The sequence below is a fragment of the Podarcis bocagei genome, assembly GCF_964188305.1.
Source record: "Podarcis bocagei genome assembly, chromosome: 2".
Classification (NCBI taxonomy): Eukaryota; Metazoa; Chordata; class Lepidosauria; order Squamata; family Lacertidae; genus Podarcis; species Podarcis bocagei.
Genome location: NC_138126.1, coordinates 21,359,486 through 21,387,046, shown reverse-complemented (window position 1 = coordinate 21,387,046; position 27,561 = coordinate 21,359,486). Strand labels below are relative to the sequence as shown.

Genomic DNA, 27,561 nt, shown 5'->3' with positions numbered 1-27,561 from the left:
ATAAAGACCTCTGGATTTCTGTCAATCGGGACGTCCCAGTTCCTTTTGGAAGAGATTCCAATCTGGGTCCTTATTGCCTGGCAATAAACTTCACCTTCTTATTCTCCATTGCTGAGTCTTTTTGATCCTCATTTAACACCTCATTTAACACTGCTTACGTTCACGTGCTTCATTATGTATAAAAATACTTGGTTAGCAAGGGGGTACAGAAATAATAATAAAAAAGCGACAATAAAAGCATTATCAGCATTTAAAAAGAAATGCTAGTGGATGTTCTTCTGCAAGCTGTTCCCCATCCAGTATTTCCCAGCTTCTGCCTTCTGAACTATGTTCCTCTGCAAACCACTGGTCCAAATCTATACAGTCCTCCTGCTCCTGGGAAGATTCAGAGGGAGGCTCCTAAGAATGCGCCTCAGTGCAGCTCTCCTCAGCTGGGTCCCTGGTTAGGTTTTGGTTTAGGGGAGCAAGCATGGGCCTGGCCCTTGGGTGGGGGCAAGGGGAGAAGGGAAGCGAAGTACAGTGGTACCTCAGATTATATACGCTTCAGGTTACATACGCCTCAGGTTACAGATTCCGCTAACCCAGAAATAGTACCTTGGGTTAAGAACTTTACTTCAGGATGAGAACAGGCGGCGCAGCAGCAGTGGGAGGCCCATTAGCTAAAGTGGTGTTTCAGGTTAAGAACAGTTTCAGTTTAAGAACGGAATGAATTAAGTACTTAACCCGAGGTACCACTGTAGAGGGGATGCTTCTTTTTCCTTTCACGGCTAGTTCTTGTTTCTCCTGAGTGCGCGCCTGTAATCAGCAAGCGTGCTTTTAACTGGAGTGCATCCCTTTGTCTTGGAGTGCAAGATGATTCAGGAGGCCTGTGGCGTTTGCCTCCTAGGATGGGTCATAAGGAAAGGGTTAAAATGGGTGTGATGTGATTGGCCAGTGAGAATGCAAGGGGGGAGTAAAAGTTAGAGTGGGAGGTTTTGAAAGTCAGTTGAGGTTTGGGAATTGGAGAAGGAAGAGGGAGGAATAGGCAGTGGGTTGGTTGAGTTGTATTGTGAGAGAGTGAGAGGAATTATTAGGTTGAGGCAGATAGATAGTTGGAATAATCAGTTTGGAGTTGTTAGGAACTAAGATTAAGAAACTGACAAGAGAAAAATAAACTGAAACCATACGCTTGTTCCTGCATTTAAAAATAAACTTGATTATTTGTTAATGTTAACAACTGTCTGGACTCCGTGTGTCTCCGAGAGAAGCGGGGTGGTGGCAGCGAAGAAAGCAATCACGGTGGTGGCACAGGGTCAATAGACCGTCATACGTCTGGGGGCCCTGTGTGATCGCCACAAGGCCTTAGAGCGAAGCACGTGTATCTCACATGTGCCTTGAGAGCAATGGAGGAGGGACAGTCGGGGTGCTTAAAAGTAAGCTGTTGTTTCATGGGGGCGGGGAGAGTCTTAACGAAGTCGAAAAGGAAGAGCCAACCGCGCCTACAGGATACGTGTGCTTGCTACTCTGATTTGGAAGATGGGCAGTGGAAGTGGCACATGCTTGTGTAAAAGCAGATCTAATGAAGATTAAGTTAATAGCAACCTTTTTTAAAATTAATATTCTTCATTGATTAAAAAAAATGCATGTCTATACAAACATTATGTACAATCTCTTAACAGGTAGAAAAAAAAAATAATATAAAATATTTAACTTTACAAAACTTAATGTTCACAGTCCATGATTTGCTTTTCTTATGTATAAAAATGTTCATTTCCTGGCCCACCTCCCATCACTGTGGGGAGAGCCTGGGGCACGGGATAAGAATGCAGGGTCGGCCTGACATCCATCAGTTCTCTGGCTCCGACAGCAGCCATCCAGGCATTTCTGCAAAACTCACAATCAGGACATGAAGGCGAGAGCCACCCTCTCTTTGTGACCCCACCCTGTCTGAGGAAAACCCGTATACAAATTGCCAATTCAATTTCCTAGCTGCGAGCCTTTATGTGACGAAAATCGAACCATTCCTCCAAGGAAGAGAGGGAGGTACCAGTAACCTTGAGGCAGCTCCATTGGTTACGTATGTCCAATAAATTTTTAGGTGGGGGGAAAAGATAGTCAAGACACGCAATGAGAACTGGATATGCTCAGTGGATACAGAAAAATGGCTGTGGGGGTAGGGGCTGGTGGACAGCAGGAATGAAAAACTGGAGAGGGGTGGATAGCAATGGAGTGTGCTGGAAAAGGGTAACGTTTTGGATCAGAAGCACTCAGTGCTTATCACTGGAGATAGAGAGAGTACCTTGCCTTCAACTTCTCAATGCCAGCATCCACCTCCTATCATCCACAGCCATAGATGACGATTGCTGAGCCCAATGGGGGTTGTAATTCAGCAACATCTGGAGGGCCAGAGGTTCCCAAACTTTCCTGCAGGCTCCGGCCTAAGACCGAGTTCATCAGAGTTGGGTCCTTGTTGGCTAAGAGTGCCGGGGATGATGGGAGTTGTAGTCCAACAACATCTAGGGACCCAAGATTGAATGATGCTGGCTTGTAGGACATATTGCTGCCTAGGCTAAGCAGTCCTGGGTCTTGGTAGGAGGCCACACGTATACCACCTTGAGTTTCATGATGGAAGAAAGGAAGGATATGGCAGCAGAAAACGAGAATGTTTCTTAAATAAATCAAGGCCACTGCTCGCTTTTTGCTAAGCCCTGCTATATAGGCCTGCAGGACTCCGTCTCATGTTGGACTTTGGGCAGGGGGAAGTGTGTTACCAGGATACTCTTTTCATCCTGCTTGCATTTTTTCTGTATAAAGAATGTAAATAATTTTAACTGATTTTAATAGCATTCTGATACTGCTTTAAACTGCCCAGCAACACCTTCAGGTCATGTGGGTTTCCCTTGTTGATTCCAGTATCCATCCGGTCAAGACCAGACCCAGAGGCAGGGATAGTCTTCAAACAATGATTAATCCTGCCTCCTCGGTAATGACATGGTCTGGTCTTAGTGTAACTCCTCCTCCTGCCCATGATCACTGAGATCAGATGTCCCAGTGCTTCCCCCCCTGTGGAACCTGCCCCAGCCATTCTGTTGACTGGGGCCCACTCCCATGCAGCCCTGATCCCGCCCCTTAAAAACAAAACACAAACTATACAAGTAATAAACAACAAAAAAGAAAAACAAAACAGTTATACTCAAATTAATCCCCAACCAGAAACCCACCCCCCCAACACAGCAAAAAAAAGGGGAGGGGGGAGAAAAAACTGCTTAAGGGCATTTTAAAACACGTTAGACACTCATTTCTATAGCATGTGAGCCTTTGTGTCAGTGTCAGGTAAACAGGTATTTTGTTTTTATTGGCGGTGGGAGAGACCAGAGTGTCCAGGAGGTTTTTGGTTGCAGGATATTCGTCAAAGCAATGCCCAATCTCTGTGGTGTTTCAGAGTGACCCCCAAGGGTTGTTTACATATGGGAGGGATCCATCGCTTGCTGCAGTCAACATATGGCAACCGTGTGCGCCTAAACTCCTGGGAGGCAGAGACCCAAATCTGGACCGAGACAAGGGGATGGCAGATCTCTAGCTAGGGATTGACCCAAGCTCCTTCTGCCCGTTGACCAGAAAAGCCATATCCCCCACACAAAAAAGCCCACCCTGAGATTCCTTCTCCTTTCACTCTCCAGTTTTACAAAGGCAAACTCCTATTAGGCAAAGGTGGGTTGCAGAACTTCTAACAACATTTTGCTTTAAAAAATAATAATTGTAGTGGTTCCCTCATTGTGAATGAGTGAGGTTCATAGACCACAGAATGAAAGAGTTGGAAGGGACCAAGAGGATCTTCTAGCCGAACCCCCTGCGATGCAGGAATCTTTTTGACAAGGTGGGGCTCGAACCCACAACCCCAAGAGTCTCATGCTCTACCAACTGAGTTATCCCAGGACTCTGATCAAATTCAGCCGGTAGGATTACAATGAATCGGGAGCAAAGCTTTTGTATGAATATATTACCTCAAGTTATTCTGATGTTTCCAAATGCACTGGTAAAAGAAATTTTAAGACTGAACAAGTGGTATTATTATTACCGTATTTTTCGCCCTATAAGACGCACTTTTTCCCCTCCAAAAATGAAGGGGAAATGTGGGTGCGTCTTATGGGGCGAATGCAGACTCCTTGGCTTCAGCGATAGCAACACGAAGCCTCCGAAGCCTGCGCTCCGGAGGCTTCGCGTTGCTTCCGCTGAAGCCAGGAGAGTCTGCTGTTTGAGGCTGGCGGTGGAGGAAAGCAGCGCTTCCCCCATCGCCAGCCCCAGAGGATGGGGGGCAGCAGGAAGGCGCGCGACGCCTTGCTGCTACTCTCCAACCCGGGTTTGAGGCTGGCGGTGGGGAAAGCAGCGCTTCCCCCATCGCCAGCCCCAGAGGATGGGGGGCAGCATGAAGGCGCGCGACGCCTTGCCGCTGCTCTCCAACCCGGGTTTGAGGCTGGCGGTGGGGAAAGCAGCACTTCCCCCATCGCCAGCCCCAGAGGATGGGGGGCAGCAGGAAGGCGCGCGACGCCTTGCCGCTGCTCTCCAACCCGGGTTTGAGGCTGGCGGTGGGGAAAGCAGCGCTTCCCCCATCGCCAGCCCCAGAGGATGGGGGGCAGCAGGAAGGCGCGCGACGCCTTGCCGCTACTCTCCAACCCGGGTTTGAGGCTGGCGGTGGGGAAAGCAGCGCTTCCCCCATCGCCAGCCCCAGAGGATGGGGGGGCAGCAGGAAGGCGCGCGACGCCTTGCCGCTACTCTCCAACCCGGGTTTGAGGCTGGCGGTGGGGAAAGCAGCGCTTCCCCCATCGCCAGCCCCAGAGGATGGGGGGCAGCAGGAAGGCGCGCGACGCCTTGCCGCTACTCTCCAACCCGGGTTTGAGGCTGGCGGTGGGGAAAGCAGCGCTTCCCCCATCGCCAGCCCCAGAGGATGGGGGGGCAGCAGGAAGGCGCGCGACGCCTTGCCGCTACTCTCCAACCCGGGTTTGAGGCTGGCGGTGGGGAAAGCAGCGCTTCCCCCATCGCCAGCCCCAGAGGATGGGGGGCAGCAGGAAGGCGCGCGACGCCTTGCCGCTGCTCTCCAACCCGGGTTTGAGGCTGGCGGTGGGGAAAGCAGCACTTCCCCCATCGCCAGCCCCAGAGGATGGGGGGCAGCAGGAAGGCGCGCGACGCCTTGCCGCTGCTCTCCAACCCGGGTTTGAGGCTGGCGGTGGGGAAAGCAGCGCTTCCCCCATTGCCAGCCCCAGAGGATGGGGGGCAGCAGGAAGGCGCGCGACGCCTTGCCGCTGCTCTCCAACCCTCCTTTGGGCTTTTGCGGGAGATGGGGAAATTCCCCCACCTCCCGCAAAAGCAGGCAAAAGCCGTGCGCTCTTTAAAGGGGCTCCCCGGCTTTTCTAGGAGGTGGGGGAATTCCCCAACCTCCTAGAAAAGCCTGCAGGAGCCGTGCACCTTTTAAAGAGCGCGCCGCTCTTGGGGGCTTTTCCCCAAGGAGGGAGAAGGGACTGACTGGCCGAATCAGTCCCTTCTCCCTCCTGCGGGCTTTTGCAGGAGATGGGGGAATTCCCCCACCTCCCGCAAAAGCAGGCAAAAGCCGTGCGCTCTTTAAAGGGGCTCCGCAGCTTCTGCTGGCTTTTCTACGAGGGGGGGAATTCCCCAACCTCCTAGAAAAGCCTGCAGGAGCCGTGCACCTTTTAAAGAGCGCGCCGCTCTTGGGGGCTTTTCCCCAAGGAGGGAGAAGGGACTGACTGGCCGAATCAGTCCCTTCTCCCTCCTGCGGGCTTTTGCAGGAGATGGGGGAATTCCCCCACCTCCCGCAAAAGCAGGCAAAAGCCGTGCGCTCTTTAAAGGGGCTCCGCGGCTTCTGCTGGCTTTTCTACGAGGGGGGGAATTCCCCAACCTCCTAGAAAAGCCTGCAGGAGCCGTGCACCTTTTAAAGAGCGCGCCGCTCTTGGGGGCTTTTCCCCAAGGATGGAGAAGGGACCGACTGGCCGAATCAGTCCCTTCTCCCTCCTGCGGGCTTTTGCAGGAGATGGGGGAATTCCCCCACCTCCCGCAAAAGCAGGCAAAAGCCGTGCGCTCTTTAAAGGGGCTCCCCGGCTTTTCTAGGAGGTGGGGGAATTCCCCACCTCCTAAAAAAGCCTGCAGGAGCCGTGCACCTTTTAAAGAGCGCGCTGCTCTTGGGGGCTTTTCCCCAAGGAGGGAGAAGGGACTGACTGGCCGAATCAGTCCCTTCTCCCTCCTAGTCGAAAAGCCCGCAGGAGTCAAGTGGGGCTCCTGTGGGCTTTTGCGGGAGGTGGGGGAATTCCGCCACCTCCCGCAAAAGCAGGGAGAAGGTCTTGGAGTAGCGCACAGGCTGCGTGCAGCCTGTCCACTGCTCCCAGAGCTGCGGGGGGAAAATCATATTTTTTTCCTTGATTTCCCCCCCTGAAAACTAGGTGCGTCCTATGGGCCGGTGCGTCTTATAGGGCGAAAAATACGGTATTATTATTATTATTATTATTATTCCCCAGCCAATTTGGGCGGCTTCCAGCAAAATATAAAAACATAGTAAGACATCAAACAAAAAACTTCCTGATTCTGCTTCTTTGAGAGAAGCCGACAAATTTAGGACAGATGCTCTATATCAACTCAATGACAGGGAACCCGCTCTGTGCAGTGGCGTAGCGTGGGTTGTCAGCACCCGGGGCAAGGCAAGTAATTTGTGCCCCCTAACCTGTGGATTTGCACCCCCTAACCCGTGGATTTGCGCCCCCTAACCCTAACCCCCAGATGTTGCGCCCGGTGCGGCCGGCCCCCCCTGCACCCCCCACGCTACGCCACTGGTTATCCCACTTCCCACTGAATTTTCCCATCACTTTCCTTACTGCTTTTGGGTAAGCAAGTTTGTGGCAAAGAGTTTCAAATCCAGGATTTTGCAGACTTGGAAAAGGTACAAACAAGGGCAATCAAAACTATCATGTAAAAAGATAGTTTGACACAACTTGGTCTCCTTTTTCTCTTTTATTGAAGAAGAACAAGGTAATTTAATGCCATCATCGTCACAGAGTTTTCTGTGGACATGATTGAAAATGTCTAGTAAACAACATTGGTAGCTGGGTGCCGATTGGAGCCAACATGACAGTGATGGCAGAATGAGAATTGGAGTGGCTGTTTGTTCTGTGGTATTATGGCATTGGACAAAGCCTTAGTGCAACTTTTGATTTTGTTTCGTATAGTGGTTAGTACTCTGCGTTGTGAAATGTATTGTTATGATTTGCTTTAATATCAAATAAATGTGCAATTTTATTTTGCTTTTAAGTGCAATAAAAAATTATCATGGATGTGGAGTAACTCCCCTGTAAGGAAAGATTGCAGCATTTTGGATGTTTTAGTTTACATACCGATAAGAGGCGGCATGATAGACGTCTACAAAGGCATGCCTTGCAGGGAAAGTGGATGGATATTTCCCCCCACCTCCGTCTCTCATAACACCAGAACTCCTGGACATCAAGTGAAGCTGCCGGAAGATTCAGGACAGGTAAAAAAAGTCCTGTACTTCATGCAGTGCCCAATTGAGCTATGGAACATGTCCCACAGGAGGTAAATTAATGGAGGGCCTTCTGGTGGTTCCCTCGCTGCGAGAAGCCAAGTTACAGGGAACCAGGCAGGGGGCCTTCTCAGTAGTGGCACCCGCCCCGTGGAACGCCCTCCCACCAGATGTCAAAGAGAACAACCACCACCAAACTTTTAGAAGACATCTGAAGGCAGCCCTGTTTAGGGAAGCTTTTAATGTTTAACGGACTATTGTATTTTAATGTTTTGTTGGAAGCCGCCCAGAGTGGTTGAGGAAACCTGGCCAGATGGGCGGGGTATAAATAAATTATTATTATTATTATTATTATTATTATTATTATTATTATTATTATTAAGCTATCAATGACTACTAGCCACAAAGGCTATGCTCTGCATCTGGTTGGCCTCTGTGAAAACAGGACACTGGACTAGAGGGGTCTCTGGCATGATCCAGTGAACTCTTTTTACATCTTTACCAACCTTATTTGTGGAATCTGAATTAGGATCTATGCAACTGAATCCCTAGCCCCCCCCCTCTGCAATTGGTGACACCGCCAGTCATCATCCTCTGTTTGGCTCTGTCTAGCACAGAGGTTTTCAACCTTTTTGAGTCCACAGCTCCCTTAGCCAACTACATTATTTCTGTGGCACACCTGTGGGCAGTGCTCTTTTTTCCTAAAAAAAATGTTTAGGGGTAGTCTCATTTTGACTCAAGAAAATCACCATTTTATAGTTCAAATTGGGGGAAATAAATACAGTACAGTGGTACCTTGGGTTACAGACGCTTCAGGTTACAGACTCTGCTAACCAAGAAATAGTACCTCGGGTTAAGAACTTTGCTTCAGGATGAGAACAGATATTGCGCGGTGGCAGCAGGAGGCCCCATTTGCTAAAGTGGTGCTTCAGATTAAGAACAGTTTTAGGTTAAGAACGGACCTCTGGAACGAATTAAGTACTTAACCCGAGGTACCACTGTAAATGGACAGAAGTACAAAGATTCACAAAATGTTTAAGGGTATGCGTATCCCTGCGTCCCCACAGAAAAAAAGCACTGCTTGTGGGGCTCAGGAGCCCAGTTAGATCACACCTTACCTGCAGGCTCTCACCCTTTTTCAACCCCCCCTCCCTTGTGGCTTGTTCCCTCGGCTCCCTCTCCTCTCCCCTCTCCTTGGGAGTCCTCTGGCCAGTCACTGCTGCCGCCCCTGGTCTCTGCCCCCCAACCCTGCCCCAAAGAGAGGGGCTTCCCAGAGGCACCATTCTCTTGTGAAGCTTATAGCTAGCAGGGCTGCTGCAACAAACAGCTGTGCAAGCCTTTGGGAGGCAGAGACAGGAGAGGGCATCCGAGGAGGAGGGAAGGAAGGAAGGAGGGACAGAGACCAGTGTTGCCTGCAGCACCCATGACCATCATTCAAGGCACCCCAGGGTGCCATGGCACACTGGCTGAAAACCACTGGTCTAGCAGTTTGGGAATGAAATGTCTCAATCACAGTTGTTTTAAATTTCTGTTGACCTCAAGTGCTCAGCAGGGGACGCTGGTGGCGCTGTGGGTTAAACCACAGAGCCTAGGACTTGCTGATCAGAAGGTCAGCAGTTCGAATCCCCGTGATGGGGTGAGCTCCCGTTGCTCAGTCCCTGCTCCTGCCAACCTAGCAGTTCGAAAGCACATCAGAGTGCAAGTAGATAAATAGGTACCGTTCTGGCGGGAAGGTAAATGGCGTTTCTGTGCGCTGCTCTGGTTCGCCGGAAGCGGCTGAGTCATGCTGGCCACATGACCTGGAAGCTGTACACCGGCTCCCTCGGCCAATAAAGCGAGATGAGCGCCGCAACCCCAGAGTCGGTCACGACTGGACCTAATGGTCAGGGGTCCCTTTATCTTTACCTTTACAAGTGCTCAGTAAAATCTGTCACAATATTTCTACAATTTCAGTTATTTTTATTTACTTGAGGGGGAGCCTCACCCTGGTTACATAGGCAACAGTGTGAACCCTCCCACCCAGTCTGGAAGCCTGCGCTAGGAGCCTTCTTTATCCTTCACACGTGCCAGCATCGTTACTCACGGGATGGATGCAGAAAGCAGCTTCCAGGAACACCTGATCTCGGACGAGAAGATTTCAGGGCAGGTGCATTTTGGGTTGCTAGGAGACGGCGGGGGGAGCAAAGGACGCTGCCTCCAGCGCCAAAAAAAAAGCCTTGAATCCTTGGACTGGGTGACGGGGCGGAGTCGCGGCTGCAAGGAACCGAGGGGGCGAGTCGGCGCTGCAGAAGGCGCCGATCCACTGGATCCGCCTTGGGGTTTTACAGGGAACCCGATCGGAAGCAAATCGTGCTGCCCAGAAGAGCAGCCGCGGGCCAGCAAGCGCTGCGAGGCCGGCAGCCGTCGGCGCGGGGAGAGGTTTTCATAGTGACCCCCATTATCACGCCACAACTTTCCCTGCCGGGGGGCGGGTCGCACGGGGAAATGACGCCCGGGCGCGGAGAAGGGAATCGGGCCGGGGCTGCTGCTGATTTCAAGGAGGCATCTGCCGTCGCAGCGTTTCCGGGCCCAGATCAGGGCTGGAGGGAACCGATCCGAGCATTGCCCCTTCTCCAAACGGCAGTGGCTACGCCACTGCTCCCACCACAAGTCTTCAGGACAGCCATCCGAAGGCTGGCACGGGGAGAAGGTCTCTCCCGCCTTGGAGAGGTTCCCGCTTCCTCGAGGGGGGCCGGCCAAACGCGCCCCCCCCAATGTTGCGCCCGGTGCGGCCGGCACCCCTGGCACCCCCCACGCTACGCCACTGGCTCTGTGGAACGCTCTCCCGTCAGGTGTCAAGGAAATAAGCATCTATCTGACTTTTATAAGACATCTGAAGGCAGCCCTGTATGGAGAAGCTTTTAATGTTTGATGTTTCATTAGTTTTTTAAAAAAAATTCTGTTGGGAGCTGCCCTAGTGGCTGGGAAAACCCAGCCAGATGAGCGGGTATAAATAATGTGGTTGTAATATTAATATTATTATGCTTAATTGAATAGCAGTTCCCGGAAGCCACCGGAGGGGAGAGATGCTCTTGGGCTTCCATCCTCCTTGCAGGCTTGGCCACCGTGAGGAGACAGTGCTGAGATTCCTGCATTGCAGGGGGTTGGACTAGATGACTCTCAGGGTCCCCTTCCATCTCTACGATTCTATGATCCTAACAGGGTGCGGCCCTAGATGGGCTTGATCAAACTACAGGGCTCTTCGTGGGGTGTGTGTGTGTGTGTGTGTGAGAGAGAGAGAGAGAGAGAGAGAGAGAGAGAGAAAACCTTCAGGGCGAGGTCCCTGTGTCTTTTTTGCAACGAGGTTGAATCAGCTGCAATTCCCCCCCCCCACCTGACCCACCGCTTCCCTGCCTGCTCTCTCTCCACCCCCAACCCCAATTATGGGTATTGCATTGCATGCGCCCCCAAGCTTGCTGCACCCCGAGGCACTTTGCACTCACCCTATTCCTTGCAGGACAAGGACAGCAGAGGGGGCGGGTCAGCTGTTTTGCTTAAGCCTCGCCCCCTTTCCCAAATCAGTATGGAGCAGCAGCACCCCCCCTCTAGCAGCTTGCACTCTCTGCCTTTAACCTTTAGGACAGTGAGCATATATTCCCTATACTCGAAGCCCAGGTTCCCTCCCTTCTCTCCCCATTGGCTGGGTACTGCAATTATCCCGCCCCCGGAGATATCCTGCCTCCCAGGCGGGGGCTCCCATTCCTGCCCGGCTGCTCAGGGTCGCTTCTGCTGCCAGGATTTCGGGTGAGTGCAAAGCCAGCGGCGGGGAAGGAGGGAAGGGGCTTTGCAAGGGGTGGGGGGTCCAGGATGAGAAGCCCCGGGACGGGGAGAAGAAGAGAAGGGAGGAAAGGGAGCTGTTTCTCTGAATGGGGCCTTGAAGGTGGATTGGGGGGGGGGAGGGGTTTCCACTGTGGAAAGAGAGAAGCTTCCTCCTGCCCGGATCTGGTGCAAAGGGAGTTGCAGGGAAGGAGGCGGGAAAGGGGAGAGGGTTGGGTATTGCAGCCCAGCCTCGCCATAGTAGTTATTAATAATAATAATAATCTGATATTTATACCCCCCTCATTGTCTGGGTTTCACCAGCCACTCTGGGCGGCTTCCAACAAAATAAGAAACACCAGAAACATCCAAACATCCAAGTCTTCCGTTTTGTAGAGGAGATGGGGACATGGATTGCTGGATGGCAGAGGGAGAAAGAGGAAAAGATGGGGAGGAAAGCAAAGGCAGGGGGTGCCTGGCAGGAAGAAGGAAGGGGTGAGGCCTCCTCCAAAGAGCTCTTTGTTCCTTGCACTCCTTGCATAAAGTAGTGGGGGCAGGGCCGGACTGAGGTTGGATGAGGCCCTAAGCTACTGGAGGTAATGGGGCCCTTTATATGTCCAGCTGTTCTTTGTCAACAACAAATTGTCGCTGTTTTTTGTGTTGAATATAGGCTGTATGGTAATTTATGGACCTAATAGGTATCTCAAACCATTTGCACATAACAGAGTATGTATTTTCTCAAGGTAATTGTTGAACTGAAATACAATTATGAAGTATATTAATAGTGAAATAATGATTAAGCTCTAACTTAAAATGATTTTGTTATTCATAACAAACAATATTGCAAACACATTGGCATTTGGCAATAACAAAAGTTCCTTTAGAAACACAATTTACAAAGACTCCTAGTCCTAGAAACTTGCTATAATACTAGGTGCAAATATATAATGCAAACTACTAATAATCATAAATAGCATTATTAATCTGAAATTAAGTGTTATAACCTGTACAATGCAATTGTAGTTAATACAATGCATTTTTTTATATCAGTATCAATATTACCATAATAGTCCACATTCTTCATTGGGACAGCAGACCTTTGTACCCTGTTACACTTAGTGAGTGTAAAAGACAGTATTTCTGGTAATATGTCACATTTATAAATAATACCAATAGTGTACACACCTGTACATTAAAATTATTTTACAGGACTAATTGTATTAATGCATCTACCCAGTACCCATTCAACTGTATAATTTTATCATGATTCATTGTGTACTGTGTATACAAACAGTACACAAACATGATCTAAATTGCAATACTTTCCTTCTTGCCTTTGCCAAAGCAAAGTCACTGAGAATATCATCAAATGATAAACTGTTTAGCTTGTCACTTTCTATGTATATGAGGCTGAAGTAACATAATTTATCTTGAGACATTGTTGTTCCAAATTCATTCTGGAACTCTCTAGCTTTCTCCCTAATCCAGCTCATTGTTGCAATTTGGTCTCTGGTTCCTCTGCCCCTCCAAAATCCAGCTTGTACTTCTGGAAGTTTTCAGTTCGCATACTGCTTAAGCCTGCCTTGTAGAATTTTAAGCATAACCTTGCTAGCGTGTGAGATGAGCGCAATTGTGCGGTAGTTGGAGCATTCTTTGGCGCTGCCCTTCTTTGGGATTGCGTTCTAGACTGATCTTCTCCAATCCTCTGGCCACTGCTGAGTTTTCCAAACTTGCTGGCATATTGAGTGTAGCACCTTAACAGTATCATCTTTTAAGATTCCACTGGAATGTCATCACTTCCACTAGCCTTGTTATTAGCAGTGCTTTCTAAGGCCCATTTGACTTCACTTTCCAGGATGTTTGGCTCAAGGTCATCAGTCACACTACCTGGAGTGTATGGGACATCCATATCTTCCTGGCATAATTCCTCTGTATATTCTTGCCACCTCTTCTTGATGTCTTCTGCTTCTGTTAAGTCCTTACCACTTTTGTCCTTTATTATGGTAATCTTTGCATAAAATGTTCCTTTAATAGCTCCAATTTTCTTGAACAGATCTCTGGTTTTCCCATTCTATTGTTTCTCTCTATTTCTTTGCACTGCTCGTTTAAGAAGTCCCTCTTGTCTCTCCTTGCTATTCGTTGGAAGTATGCATTCAATTTCATGTATCTTTAACTATCTCCCTCGCATTTTGCTTGCCTTCTGTCTCTCGCGGTTTGCAAGGCTTCATTGGACAACCACTTTGCTTTCTTGCATTTCCTTTTCATTGGGATGCTTTTCATTGCTGCCTCCTGTATGATGTTCCGAGCCTCCATCCATAGTTCTTCAGGCACTCTGTCCACCAAATCTAAATCCTTAAACCTGTTTCTCTCTTCCACTGTGTATTCATAAGGGATTTGATTTACCGTAGATTGTATCTTACCGGCCCAGTGGTTTTCCCTACTTTCTTCTGTTTAAGCTTGAATTTTGCTCTAAGAAGCTGATGATCTGAGCCACAGGCAACTAGAGGTCTTGTTTTTGCTGACTGTATAGAGCTTCTCCATCTTTGGCTGCAGAGAATATAATCAATCTGATTTCGATGCTGCCCATCTGGTGATGTCCATGTGTAGAGTCGTCTCTTGTGTTGTTGGAAAAGCGTGTTTGTGATGACCAGCTTGTTCTCTTGACAGAACTCTATTAGCCTTTGCCCTGCTTCGTTCTGAACTCCAAGGCCAAACTTGCCAGTTGTTCCTTTTATCTCTTGACTCCCTACTTAAGCATTCCAATCCCCTATAATGAGAAGAACATCCTTCTTTGGTGTCACTTCTATAAGGTGTTGTAAGTCTTCATAGAATTGGTCAATTTCAGTTTCTTCAGCACCAGTAGTTGGTGCATAAACTTGGATTACTGTGATGTTAAAAGGTCTGCCTTGGATTCGTATTGAGATCATTCTATCATTTTTGAGATTGCATCCCATTACAGCTTTCGCCACTCTTTTGTTGGCTATGAGGGCCACTCCATTTCTTTTACGGGTTTCTTGCCCACAGTAGTAGATGTGATGGTCACCCGAGCTGAATTCGCCCATTCCCGTCCATTTTAGTTCACTGATGCCCAGGATGTCAATATTTATTCTTGCCATCTCACTTTTGACCACCTCCAACTTACCCAGGTTCATGGTTCTTACATTCCAGGTTCCTATGCAATATTTTTCTTTACAGCATTGGACTTTCCTTTCGCTTCCAGGCATATCCGCAACTGAGCGTCCTTTCGGCTTTGGCCCAGCCGCTTCATCAGCTCTGGATCTACTTGTACTTGCCCTCCGCTCTTCCCCAGTAGCATGTTGGATGCCTTCCGACCTGAGGGGCTCATCTTCCAGCGGCATAACTTTTATATGCCTGTTGTCTTTGTCCATGGAGTTTTCTTGGCAAGGATACTGGAGTGGCTTGCCGGTTCCTCCTCCAGGTGGATCACGTTTGGTCAAAACTCTCCACTATGACCTGTTCATCTTGTGTGCCCTACTCGGCGTAGTTCATAGCTTCTCTGAGTTCTTCAAGCCCCTTCGTCACGGCAAGGCAGTGATCCATGAAGGGGATCCTAAATAATCCTCCTAATTAAGCCTCCTGATTTAGCCGGGTCACTCCCTGCCTCCCAGGCGGGGGCTCCCATTCCCACCCCCGCTGCCCAGGGTCGCTGCATATGCCGCCGCCGCCAGGATTTTGGGTGAGTGCAAAGCCAGCGACGGGGAAGGAGGGAAGGGGCTTGGCAAGGGGGTGCAGGATGAGAAGCCCCGAGACGGGGAGAAGAAGAGAAGGGAGGAAAGGGAGCTGGTCTTTTTAATGGGGGCCTTGAAAGTGGATGGGGGGGGTTTCCGTTGTGGAAAGAGAGAAGCTTCCTCCTGCACGGATCTGGTGCAAAGGGAGTTGCATGGAAGGAAGTGGGAAAGGGGAGAGGGTTGGGCATTGCTGGCAAGGCTCGCAATAAAATAATAATAATAATAATAATACCATGCCCATTGTCTGGGTTTCCCCAGCCACTCTGAGCGGCTTGCAACAAAATAAAAAACAGCCAAAGCAACCAAACATTGAAGTCTTTTGTAGAAATGGCCTTCGATTTTAAAGAAATGCCCTCTTGAAGAAATCACGTGGTGTAAATATGCATGTTGTCCTCGAGGTGCAAACACACATAGCATGAGCTCCAAAGTGCTTCTCTTGAGAACTTGCCATCTACCGTATTTTTCGCACTATAGGACGCACTTTTTCCCCTCCAAAAATGAAGGGGAAATGTGTGTGCGTCCTATGGTGCGAATGCAGGCTTTTGCTGAAGCCTGGAGAGCGAGAGGGGTCCGTGCGCACCGACCCCTCTCGCTCTCCAGGCTTCAGGAAGCTATCCCAAGTCTTGCAAGCCCGGCGGGATGTCCCGTGGGCTCGCAAGGCTTGCGGGCAGCAGCCTGCACCCAAAAGCTGGGGACAGCGGGGAGGCGCAGAGCCGCCACCCCGCTATTCCCCAACCTGATCTGGAGGCTGGCGGGGGGAGAAGCAAGCCTGCTTCTCCCCCCCACCATCCCCACAACCTCCAGATCAGGTCGGGGAAAAGCGGGATGGCGGCGCTCCACCATCCCGCTTTTCCCCGACCTGATCTGGAGGCTGGGGGAGGGAGAAGCAAGCCTGCTTCTCCCCCCCACCATCCCCACAACCTCCAGATCAGGTCGGGGAAAAGCGGGATGGCGGCGCTCCGCCATCCCGCTTTTCCCCGACCTGATCTGGAGGCTGGGGGAGGGAGAAGCAAGCCTGCTTCTCCCCCCCCCACCATCCCCACAACCTCCAGATCAGGTCGGGGAGAAGCGGGATGGCGGCGCTCCGCCATCCCGCTTTTCCCCGACCTGATCTGGAGGCTGGGGGAGGGAGAAGCAAGCCTGCTTCTCCCCCCCCACCAGCCCCACAACCTCCCGGCTTCAGGAGAGCCCCACCGCCAGCCCCACAAGCTCGGGGGGACAGCGGGAGAGGCGCAGCGCGCCCTTCCCGCTGTCCCCCGACTTGTCTAGAAGGCTGGCGGGGGGGAGAAGCCTGCTCCTCCCCGTCGCCAGCCCCGCAAACTCGGGGGACAGTGGGAGAGGCGCAGCGCGCCTTTGCCGCTGTCCCCCGACTTGTCTAGAAGGCTGGCGGGGGGGAGAAGCCTGCTCCTCCCCGTCGCCAGCCCCGCAAACTCGGGGGACAGTGGGAGAGGCGCAGCGCGCCTTTGCCGCTGTCCCCCGACTTGTCTAGAAGCCTGGCGGGGGGGAGAAGCCTGCTCCTCCCCGTCGCCAGCCCTGCAAACTCGGGGGACAGCGGGAGAGGCGCAGCGCGCCATCCCGCTGTCTCCCGACATGGTTTGGAGGCTGGCGGAAGGCTTCCTCCTCCCCCAGCCCCGCAAGTTCCCAGAGCGATGCCAAAGCTGCGCGCAGCTTCTGCATGGCTCTGGGTCCCGTTCTGGGGGAGGGGGGAGCTCGGGCTTCCCCGCCCCAGCCCCGCGCCTGGCGGGGGGGGGATAAATTTTTTTTGCCTTTATTTCCCCCCCCCCCCAATCTGGGTGCGTCCTATGGACCGGTGCGTCCAATAGTCCGAAAAATACGGTAAGTTGTTTACTAATGGCAAAAGCTCCTGTATGTTCCATGGAATCTACTCTCAGGCTGTTGTAAGCCAGAAAATCACTTATCTCTTCAGTTTACACCAATAAAACTCAGAAACAGGAGGAGTTAGGAGTCTAACATTGTTTATTGCAAAGCAATAGGTTACAGTTTGATCGTTCCACAAAACTGCAACCCTGCCTGGTGTTCCAGGCAGTGATATTTATATATGTAATGCCAAACAAAGCATTTGAATTTCCACCAATCGTATACAGTGCAGTACATCAGAGATGTCCAAGTGGTCGACCACAATCGACAGGTAGTCTTCTGTGTTGTTTTGGGTCAGTTATTGGACCCTTGAAGGCTCCTCCCTTCTCCGCAGCCACTTCTGCGCATGCTCCTGTTCTCTTTTTGCTCAGCAGTTCCTTGTTGTTTTTTAAATTATTTTTATTACATTTTCAGTTTTTTGTAACCACAATATCCATACATAAATCAAGAAGCTGAAACATCGCTCTATCCGAGCATCGACCTCCTCTCACCCCTCATTCTGACTTTCGTACATATTTACCTTATACTTAGCATTTCTATAGCCACTTTTTTACCTTCTCTCTTATTTTTATATTTCCTCTTATTAAATGCTAATCAGTTCCTTATATTGTCATTATGAAACATTTCAACCCAAAGCTACAAACCTTTTCAGATGTTTACAATATTCTTTCATATATAATATAAATTTGCTCCAGTCTTTTTGAAACAGTTTGTCGCGCTGATTCCGGATCATCCCGTCAGCTTTCCTAACTCGACGTATTCCACCATCTTACTCCGCCATTCTTCCAATGTTGGAATCTCCTGCAATTTCCATTTCTGAACCAGAAGAATCCTTGCGGCCGTTGTGGCACACATAAATAGATTCACATCTTTTTAAAAAATTTCATCTCCAATTAGACCTAACAAAAATTAACTGGTTTTTTACTGAAATTTTATTTAAAGATCTTTTTTATTTCATTGTAAATTGTACCCCAATATGTTTTCACCCTAGTAACACGTCCACCACATATGGAGGAAATTCCCCTCCTTTTCCTTACGTTTCCAACAGTTTTTATCCTGATTTCTATACATTTTTGCAAGTTTGGCCGGTCTCACGTACCATCAATACATCACCTTCATTTGATTTTCTTTGAGTAACATACATGCTGTGAATTTAATGGTTTTGGTCCATAATATTTTCCATTCTTCAAAATCAATATTATGTCCCAAATCCTGGGCCCATTTGATCATAACACTTTTTACCTCGTCATCCTTTGTGTGCCACTCCAATAATAGCTTGAACAATTTCGACAGTGTTTTCCTTTTACTACTCAACAATTCAGTCTCTAGTTTTTATTTGATGCTACCAAACCCAGTTCTCTTGCTATCTTCTCCGAATACATCCTGCAATTGGTGATACTGCAATCAATCAGTTAATTTTTCTCTCAGTTCTTCAAATGGCTTTACCTTTAATTTGTTATCCACTTCCATTAACAGGTCTTTGTATGTTGCCCCTTCACTTCCCATGTTTTTCTTTTTTACTGTAAAGGCTTCCAATGGAGAAAGCCACCACAGGGTTTTACGTTCAACCAGTGTTTTGTATCTATTCCAAACTTCGTATAATGATTTCCTAATGGTGTGATTTAAAAAACCTCTTACATATTTTAACCAGCAGTCCATTGTTTTAATGTTTATTGTTGCCAAAAGAATCTAAATTTTTCTTGCTTCCCCCACCTCCTTAAAAAAGTCCCTTTGGATTTTCACGTTCCTCATATTCATCATTGCCTCATTTTATTATAATACACATGCGCAACAAGCACTGGCATTTTCTGCTGAATAAGTTCTGATGCCTACCGCGTTCTGTGACATTGTGTTAGTTGTGCATGTTGGGAACCTGTGTTACATGCAGCCATTTGCACCATGTGGCGACTCATGTTCTAGCTTTCTGCTGTATCTTTGTGATTCCCATATTAGCTGTATTTCTGCCCCAATTGGGAGGTGGCAACTTGCAAGATAGCCAGTTTCATAAAGCACAGGCTACCATAACTTCTTTATTAGAAGCATACTCAAGGATTTAAAGGGGTACACATTGTTACATTTATTGTGGCCCTTTGGGCAACTGCCACAAGGCCACTAATGCCCATACCATGCCAGCCTTAGGAAGGGAGAAGGGACAGGCAGACGGAAGGAATTCCCAAAGGTGTTTGAAAATGGGTGGAGGCTCTTGGGAAGCGGATGCCCAATAGGGGCTTCTACAGGGGCAACAGAATGTGTTGGGCAAAATCCCTGCAGGGGCTCTGAGACGCCCTTGACTTCTTCCTTCCTCCCAGGAAGCTACAACTTGCCCTGACTTCTGTGCTCCTGAAGAAGTTGAACCTGCAAACCTGGTCAGGATGGACGCAGGAAGATGGACAGCTGACCTGGTCAAGCTGTCTCCTGCATCCCTCCCTGCAACCTTTGAGCATCCCCTCCCGGGACCCTCGGAGAAATCTGGTGAGTTTCAGGGGAGAGGAGATGGGAACATGGATGGCTGGATGGTGGAGGGAGAAAGAGGAAAAGATGGAGAGGAGGCCAAAGGCAGGAAGGGCCAGGCAGGAAGGAGGGAGGGAGGGAGGGAGGGAGGGGTGAGGCCTTCTCCAAAGCAGCTCTTTGTTTTTGGAATCTCTGGTGTTATTTCCACTGCAGGATTAAGTGACGATAATGATGTTGTTCACCAATCCAGAAAAATGGGTGAAGGGGGCTATGGAAATGCTTCCTGTCATTAATTATATTTCATATATTTAAATAGTTTATGTTACTTTTATTTTTTTAAAGACTGGGTCAGAGTGATACATTCCACCAGCATACAAATACAGTAGATGCATGCACCTCCCCAGTTCCGTGGGCTTTCGAGACAAAGGACCTGTTATCATGATACACAGTTCATGTGGCTGGAGGCTTTGCACATAGGATTGGGCATATGAAGACCGAGGGTGGCCAGTATTATAACCAAATAGTGTAAACTTGCCATTCTTACAGACGGATTGTGTGTGAGAGTGAGTGGGATAATAATTTATAGCGCCCCTGTAATTCTGTCCCTCCATAAGCTTACATGGAGCTACAGTGGTACAACCTTGGTACAAATTTCAAAATATGTGCACAAAACCAACAAAGAGACTCACCGGTTTATAGTGTCACCAGCTTTCCTAATCAAGAGTCCCCTTTGTCAGACTGCAGCCCACAAATACCTTTAGGTCATAATACCTTTATGAGCCTTTTAGGCCTGCAAAAGATGAATAAACAGAAGCACAGGAGACAGTGACTGCCAGCAACTAGGGTAGCTTGAAAAAAATTATTAGACTGATGTCTGTGCTCTGCCCTCACAGTCCTAGGCAATAATGCTTCTTAATACTAGTTTCTGGAAAGCACAGGAGGGCAGAGGGCTCTTGGGCTGAAATCTTGCTTGCTGGTTTCCCCCAGGCTTCTGCTTGGCCACTGTGAGAACAGGGTGCTGGACTAGGTGGGCCTTTTCCCAATGCAGTAGGCTCTGTTTAGGGTCTAATATATTGCAATATTTTTACACTTACATGTGGCATAAGAACATTTCAGTTTTACTTCTTACTCATAGGAGAGACTGCTGTTGGAGCCTGAGATCATTTCCTCACTTGAAAAAGAAAAAGACAGATGTGTCTTATAAGCCAGTCTTATAAGCCAGTTCCACCGTAGATATCTATTATAAAATGATGGCGATTTCTTAAGTGTGAATGGAGTGATCTGTTACGATATAGAAGCAATGCAGCTGCGAGCTGCTAGTTTGAAAACATCACATGATGTTGGGACTGTCCGTGGGAAACAGAGGGCACCGGAATTAGCTCAGAGTGTAATATGAGCTGTACAGGAAGTGTTTGTCTCTCGGCTGCTGGAGTTTGAAGAGAGCAGTCATGTTTTTTTGTAACGCTGCAAAGACAGAAATAAAGGCATGTAAATACGTTTCTGTCTGTCTCTTTCCCCTGCTGGGGGGGCAACAAAGAGGGGGATGTTCTCACGCTGAGAAGGATCGCCTATCGTGACCTCTGCCTGGATCTTGCTGAGGAATGCAGACAGGGAGGTCAACAGGAGTCCAAGCCGGGTGCCTGGGAGTGTTGACAGTTTCTCCTGATAAAGGCTTGATTTCCGACATGATCATGGGTTGCTCTTGCCATTATCTCTTCTTTATTCCTAAAAAATTGGAACATGGAGACAGTGGACAATGGAGTGAAAATAAGAGAAGGTGCACATGGGACTTCACATGTGTTCAGTTCCTTTTTTGTCTTTTTTAAAAGTCTAACAGGATTCTCTCTCCCCCCCCACTCCCAAACAGGTGAGGAAGACGATGGTCAGAATTCTACGGAGCCATCTGTGAATTCATTGGGAAGAACAAAGAAACAGTTTAAATGCAGGGAATGTGGAATGTGCTTTAGTCACTGTGGAAGAATGAGGATACACCAAGGAACTCACATGGGGGAGAAACCATTTGAATGCATGGAGTGCGGAAAGAGCTTCCATAAAAGTGGAACATTTAGAATACATCAACGAACTCACACCAGGGAGAAACCATTCAAATGTATTGAATGTGGAAAAAACTTCAGTCAAAGTGGAGACCTTAGAAAACATCAACAAATTCACACAGGGGAGAAACCATTCAAATGTATTGAATGTGGAAAGAACTTCAGTGATAGTGGAAACCTAAGAATACACCAACGAACTCACACAGGGGAGAAACCATTTAAATGTATTGAATGTGGAAAGAGCTTCAGTCGTAGTGGAACACTTAGAATACATCAACGAACTCACACGGGGGAGAAACCATTTACATGTATTGAATGTGGAAAGAGCTGCAGTCAAAGTGGAAACCTTAGAATACATCAACGTACTCAAAAAGGGGAGAAACCATTCAAATGTATTGAATGTGGAAAGAGCTTCAGTCAAAGTGATCACCTTAGAATACATCAACGGACTCACACAGGGGAGAAACAATTTACATGCATTGAATGTGGAAAGAGCTTCAGTCGTAGTGGAACACTTAGAAGACATCAACAAACTCACACAGGGGAGAAACCATTTAACTGTATAGAATGTGGAAGGGGCTTCAGGCGTAGTGGTCACCTTAGAACACATCAACAAACTCACACAGAGAAACCATTTAGTTGCATTGAATGTGGAAAGAACTTCAGTCAAAGTGGAGACCTTAGAATGCATCAACAAACTCACACGGGGGAGAAACTATTTACATGTATTGAATGTGGAAAGAGCTTCAGTCAAATTGGAAACCTTAGAATTCATCAACGAACTCACACAGGGGAGAAACCATTTAAATGCATTGAATGTGGAAAGAGCTTCAGTCATAGTGGAGACCTTAGAATACATCAACGGACTCACACAGGGGAGAAACCATTTAAATGCATTGAATGTGGAAAGAGCTTCAGTCGTAGTGGAACACTTAGAAGACATCAACAAACTCACACAGGGGAGAAACCATTTAACTGTATAGAATGTGGAAAGGGCTTCACGCGTAGTGGTTACCTTAGAACACATCAACAAACTCACACAGAGAAACCATTTAGTTGCATTGAATGTGGAAAGAACTTCAGTCAAAGTGGAGACCTTAGAATGCATCAACGAACTCACATGGGGGAGAAACTATTTACATGTATTGAATGTGGAAAGAGCTTCAGTCAAATTGGAAACCTTAGAATTCATCAACGAACTCACACAGGGGAGAAACCATTTAAATGCATTGAATGTGGAAAGAGCTTCAGTCATAGTGGAGACCTTAGAATACATCAACGGACTCACACAGGGGAGAAACCATTTAAATGCATTGAATGTGGAAAGAACTTCAGTCTTAGTGGAAACCTTAGAAGACATCAACAAACTCACACAGGGGAGAAACCATTTAACTGTATAGAATGTGGAAGGGGCTTCAGGCGTAGTGGTCACCTTAGAACACATCAACAAACTCACACAGGGGAGAAACCATTTAACTGTATAGAATGTGGAAGGGGCTTCAGGCGTAGTGGTCACCTTAGAACACATCAACAAACACACACAGAGAAACCATTTAGTTGCATTGAATGTGGAAAGAACTTCAGTCAAAATGGAGACCTTAGAATGCATCAACAAACTCACACGGGGGAGAAACCATTTAAATGTATTGAATGTGGAAAGAGCTTCAGTCTTAGTGGAAAACTTAGAAGACATCAACGAACTCACACAGGGGAGAAACCATTTAAATGCATTGAATGTGGAAAGAGCTTCAGTCATAGTGGAGACCTTAGAATACATCAACGGACTCACACAGGGGAGAAACCATTTAAATGCATTGAATGTGGAAAGAGCTTCAGTCTTCGTGGAAACCTTAGAAGACATCAACAAACTCACACGGAGAAACCATTTAGTTGCATTGAATGTGGAAAGAACTTCAGTCAAAGTGGAGACCTTAGAATGCATCAACAAACTCACATGGGAGAGAAACCATTTAAATGTATTGAATGTGGAAAGAGCTTCAGCCGTAGTGAAAACCTTAGAAGACATCAAAGAACTCACACAGGGGAGAAACCCTTTAAATGCATCGAATGTGGAAAGAGCTTCAGTCAAAGTGGAGACCTTAGAATGCATCAACGAACTCACACAGGGGAGAAACCATTTAAATGCATTGAATGTGGAAAGAGCTTCAATCGTAGTAGAACACTTAGAATGCATCAACAAACTCACATAGGGGGGAAATTGTTTAAATGTAGGGAGTGTGGAAAGAACTTCAGTCAAAGTAGACACCTTAGGAAACATCAGCTAACTCACACATGGGGGAAACCACAGATGTAGGGAATGTGGAAAGAGCTGCAGATGCAGTGGAGTCCTTCCTTAATATTCATAAGAAATTCCCACAGATGAAATGCCATATAAATGTATGCAGTGTTCCACTCAGTTTTCACTCTTTGCTTCATATCAAGAAACTCATAAAGGCAGAAATCAATTTTAAATGCATGGAACCTGTGAGATGTTCTGTTGTTTGTATTGAAATTTGTATACACACATATATGTGTTAAATAATGAGGAGATTTCACCCCTCCCATATCGAAGAATCTGCTGATGTTCTCTGCTGATTCTCTAGAGAGGAGGGGCAGTTTCTGCTCTCTACTTATTTCACTCCAACCTCACATCAAAGAGAGAGAGACTGAGTTTTAGAGAGAGCGAGATAAGGTTGCTGCTAAGAGCAGCTGCAGACATTCAGTGCAGTTCAGCATTTTTCATTTAGACCTCATTTAGCTCTGTATATAGTTGTGTATTATAGTTGTAGATAGAATAAAGAAGATATTCTACAGAGCTGCTCTCCGAGTCGTTTATGGTCTGCTATACTCTGCTGTGCGACGACTGTCTTCTTGTTGGAGTGAATCCGGTGCTCACAACTCTAAGCTGTGAGTCCACAGCACTTTGACCTGTTCCTGTATAGAAGGTGGTGTCTGGAAGTGCTACCCAGCTCGCCTAGCCCAGTCGGGGCTGAAGTGGATGAGTCCAGTTGGTGGCTCAAGGGCGATGCTGACAAGTCACATATAGTAAATGTACAAAATAACTTGCTAGTTGTTGCTAGATAAAAAGGGGGAGAGTGTGAATCTGGAATGTTCACATATATATGTATTAAAGTAATGAAGGTCACATATACTAAAGGTACAAAAGAAGTTGGAAGTTGTTGCTAGATAAACACGTAGAGTGTCAATCTGGAATGCTCAAGGTGTGTGATGAATCTGTTGAGTTTTGACCTCTGCCCTTCACTGCCAAAATGATGGGCTGCCCTTGTCTTGTGGATCAACATCTGTCAGGCTTCAGGGAATTGGCTTCCTTCCCCCTTGGCCGTAGATAAGCAGAACAAAGGGAAAGGAGTCTTCTTACCCATTAGAAACTTTAATGATCCCAGCGAGAGAACAAAGAACCCGTCTTCTAGAAATGACAGTGCTCCCAATGAAGAGGTCCACCCCCTCACATCCCTAGTCACCCCCGTCACTTCTGCGTCTCCTAACCTGAGCCTGTACCCACTGTGCGTTCTGTCCTGCCACTTTTGCAACTCTCCTTGACCTTGGGGAAAGCGGATGGATGCTTTCCAGAGACAGTGAATCTGTTATCCCCCCCCCCGAGTTTCTTCTCCAAGCTGTTCCCCATCCAGTACTTCCCAGATTCTGCCTTCTGATTGACTTCCCGCTCCTTCCCTGCTCGGGTGGCGAGCCTATTTGGGCTTGCCCATGAAGGCTGATGGATCCTGATAGATTCCATCAGGCCTTGCGGGACCCTGCTCCTCCTGGCGACTCATTAGATGACCTTGTCGAGGACTGGAATAACCGGCTATTGGCAGCCATCAATGAGGTCGTCTAAGCACCCTCTGTGACCCCATCGAAACCGGGTCCCTTGGTTTACTGAAGAGCTCCAGAAAATGAAGCGGGATGTGAGACGGCTAGAGCAAGTATGGCGACGGACTCGTGACGGAGTTTCAAGAACATCTTATAGGACACTTGTGAAAGCCTATGAGATGGCTGTGAAAGCTGCTAAGAAATCTTACTTCACAGTTTCCATTGCATCTGCTAGCTCTCGCCTGGCACAACTTTTTAGAATAATTAGGTCGATAACGTCCTTAGGAGGACAACCAAATTTAGGCACAAATTCGACCCATAGTTGTGAGGCATTCGCAAGCTTTTTTGTGGAGAAAGTCCTGTTGCTCCGCCATGACTTCCCTGCCAATTTAGATACATTGACTGAACTGGAGGCCCCTCGACTGTCTTCAGGTCCAGTGTTGGACCATTTTGATCGGATACTCCCTGCTGATGTGGATAGATTCCTCCAAGCTGGTAGGCCCACCACCTGCCTCCTCGATCCGTGCCTGTCTTGGCTGATTAGGGCATGTCCAGATGTCGTGTGGACCCACCGTTTGAAATTATCAATTTGTCCCTTGGCATGGGGGCATTCCCAAGGGAACTGAAGGAAGCAGTAGTGTGTCTGCTCTTAAAGAAAACGTTACTAGATCCTTTAAACCTATCCAATTACCGCCTAGTTTAAAATCTTCCATATCTGGGTAAGGTAATTGAGAGAGCGGTTGCTGAACAGCTTGGTAGGTTTCTGGAGGAAACATCGGCTTTAGATCCATTTCAGTCTGGGTTCCGTCCTGGTTTCGGGACCGAGACTGCTCTGGTTGCCCTAACAGATGATCTCCATAGACAATTGGATCGAGGCGGGTCAGGACTGCTGATTTTTAGATTTGTCAGCAGCCTTTGACATGGTCGATCATGATCTTCTGGACCACCGCCTTGCTGACATGGGGATAGAGGGCATAGCCCGTAAATGGCTGTGCTCTTTTATCTCTGGTCGGGGACATAGGGTGGCGCTAGAGAGGGAGGTGTCGTCACGCCACTCCTTGGTGTGTGGAGTGCCGCAGGGCACAATCCTCACCCCAATGCTTCTTAACATCTTTATGCACCCCCTTGCCCAGATTATCCGGAGCTTTGGGCTGGGCTGTCACCAATATGCTGATGACACTCAGCTCTATCTGCTGATGGATGGCCACACCGACTTGGCCCTGGACACACTGACCAGATGCTTGGAAGCTGTGGCTGGATGGTTTCATGGGAGCCAATTGACACTAAATCCTTTGAAGACAGAGGTCCTATGGCTGGGTCGGGATGGCATGGGAATGAGGGACCAACTCCCTTCTCTTGAGGGGGCCCAATTAGTGCCATTGCCTTCCGTTAAGAGTTTCCATGGAGGTGCAGGTTACAGCAACAGCCAAGGCGACATTTTTCCACCTTCGCCGCATCAAGCAGTTGGCCCCTTACCTTTCCCGCCCCAATCTGGCCACAGTGATCCATGCAATGGTCACCTCCAGGCTTGACTACTGTAATTCGCTCTATGTGGGGCTGCCCTTGAAGCTGTCCCAGATACTCCAGCGGGTGCAGAATGCTACATTGAGGCTCCTCACGGGGTCTCTGCCATGGGAGCATATTCACTCAGTGCTTTTCCAGCAGCACTGGCTCCCGGTGGAGTACAGGGTCAGATCTAAGGTGCTGCTTTTGACCTTTAAAGCCCTTCACAGCCTAGGACCCTTGTACCCACCTTGTACCTACGGGACCGCCTCTCCCGGTATGCCCCACGGAGGACCTTAAGGTCCATAAATAGCAACACCCTAGTGGTCCTGGGCCTTAAGGAAGTTAGATTAGCTTCAACCAGAGCCAGGGCCTTTTCAACACTGGCTTCGGCCTGGTGGAAAGCTCTGTCTCATAAGACCAGGGCCCTGCAGGATCTAGTTTCTTTCTGCAGGTAAGACAGAGTTGTTCTGCCTGGCCTTTGGCTTGGAGCCAGTTTGATTCCCTCCCCCTCTTTCTTTTCTCCTGTGATGAGGCTGCGTTTTAATATCTTAATGTTTCAATATTTTAATGTTGTATTTTAACCTTGTTTTTAAGTTGTAGTCATTCAACTTGTTTTTATTATTGCTTGTTAGCAACATGGAGCCCGGCCTTGGCTGGGGAGGGCAGGGTATAAATAAAAAATATTATTATTATTACTATGAACTATGTTCCTCTGCAAACCACTGTTCCAAATCTATACAGTCCTCCTGCTCCTGGGGAGATTCAGAGGGAGGCTCCC

The 27,561-nt window shown here is 48.2% G+C and overlaps 2 protein-coding genes across 2 annotated transcripts in view; both read left to right on the top strand.

Annotated features, from left to right (window-relative positions):
• LOC308580425 (uncharacterized protein) overlaps window positions 1–27,561 on the top strand; it is a 107,803-nt gene that overhangs the window by 45,656 nt on the left and 34,586 nt on the right. The window contains exon 3 of the mRNA XM_081182022.1: window positions 19,251–19,413. Within this exon, the coding sequence (XP_081038148.1) occupies window positions 19,251–19,413 (163 nt within the window). The remainder of the gene's footprint in view (window positions 1–19,250; window positions 19,414–27,561) is intronic.
• LOC308579678 (uncharacterized protein) lies at window positions 11,087–26,309 on the top strand (the record flags this gene model as incomplete). The annotated part of the gene is made up of 3 exons (XM_081180611.1): window positions 11,087–11,302; window positions 21,260–21,868; window positions 26,299–26,309. The coding sequence occupies exons 2-3, from the start codon at window positions 21,349–21,351 to the stop codon at window positions 26,307–26,309; spliced, it is 531 nt and encodes a 176-aa protein (XP_081036737.1). The 5' UTR covers window positions 11,087–11,302; window positions 21,260–21,348.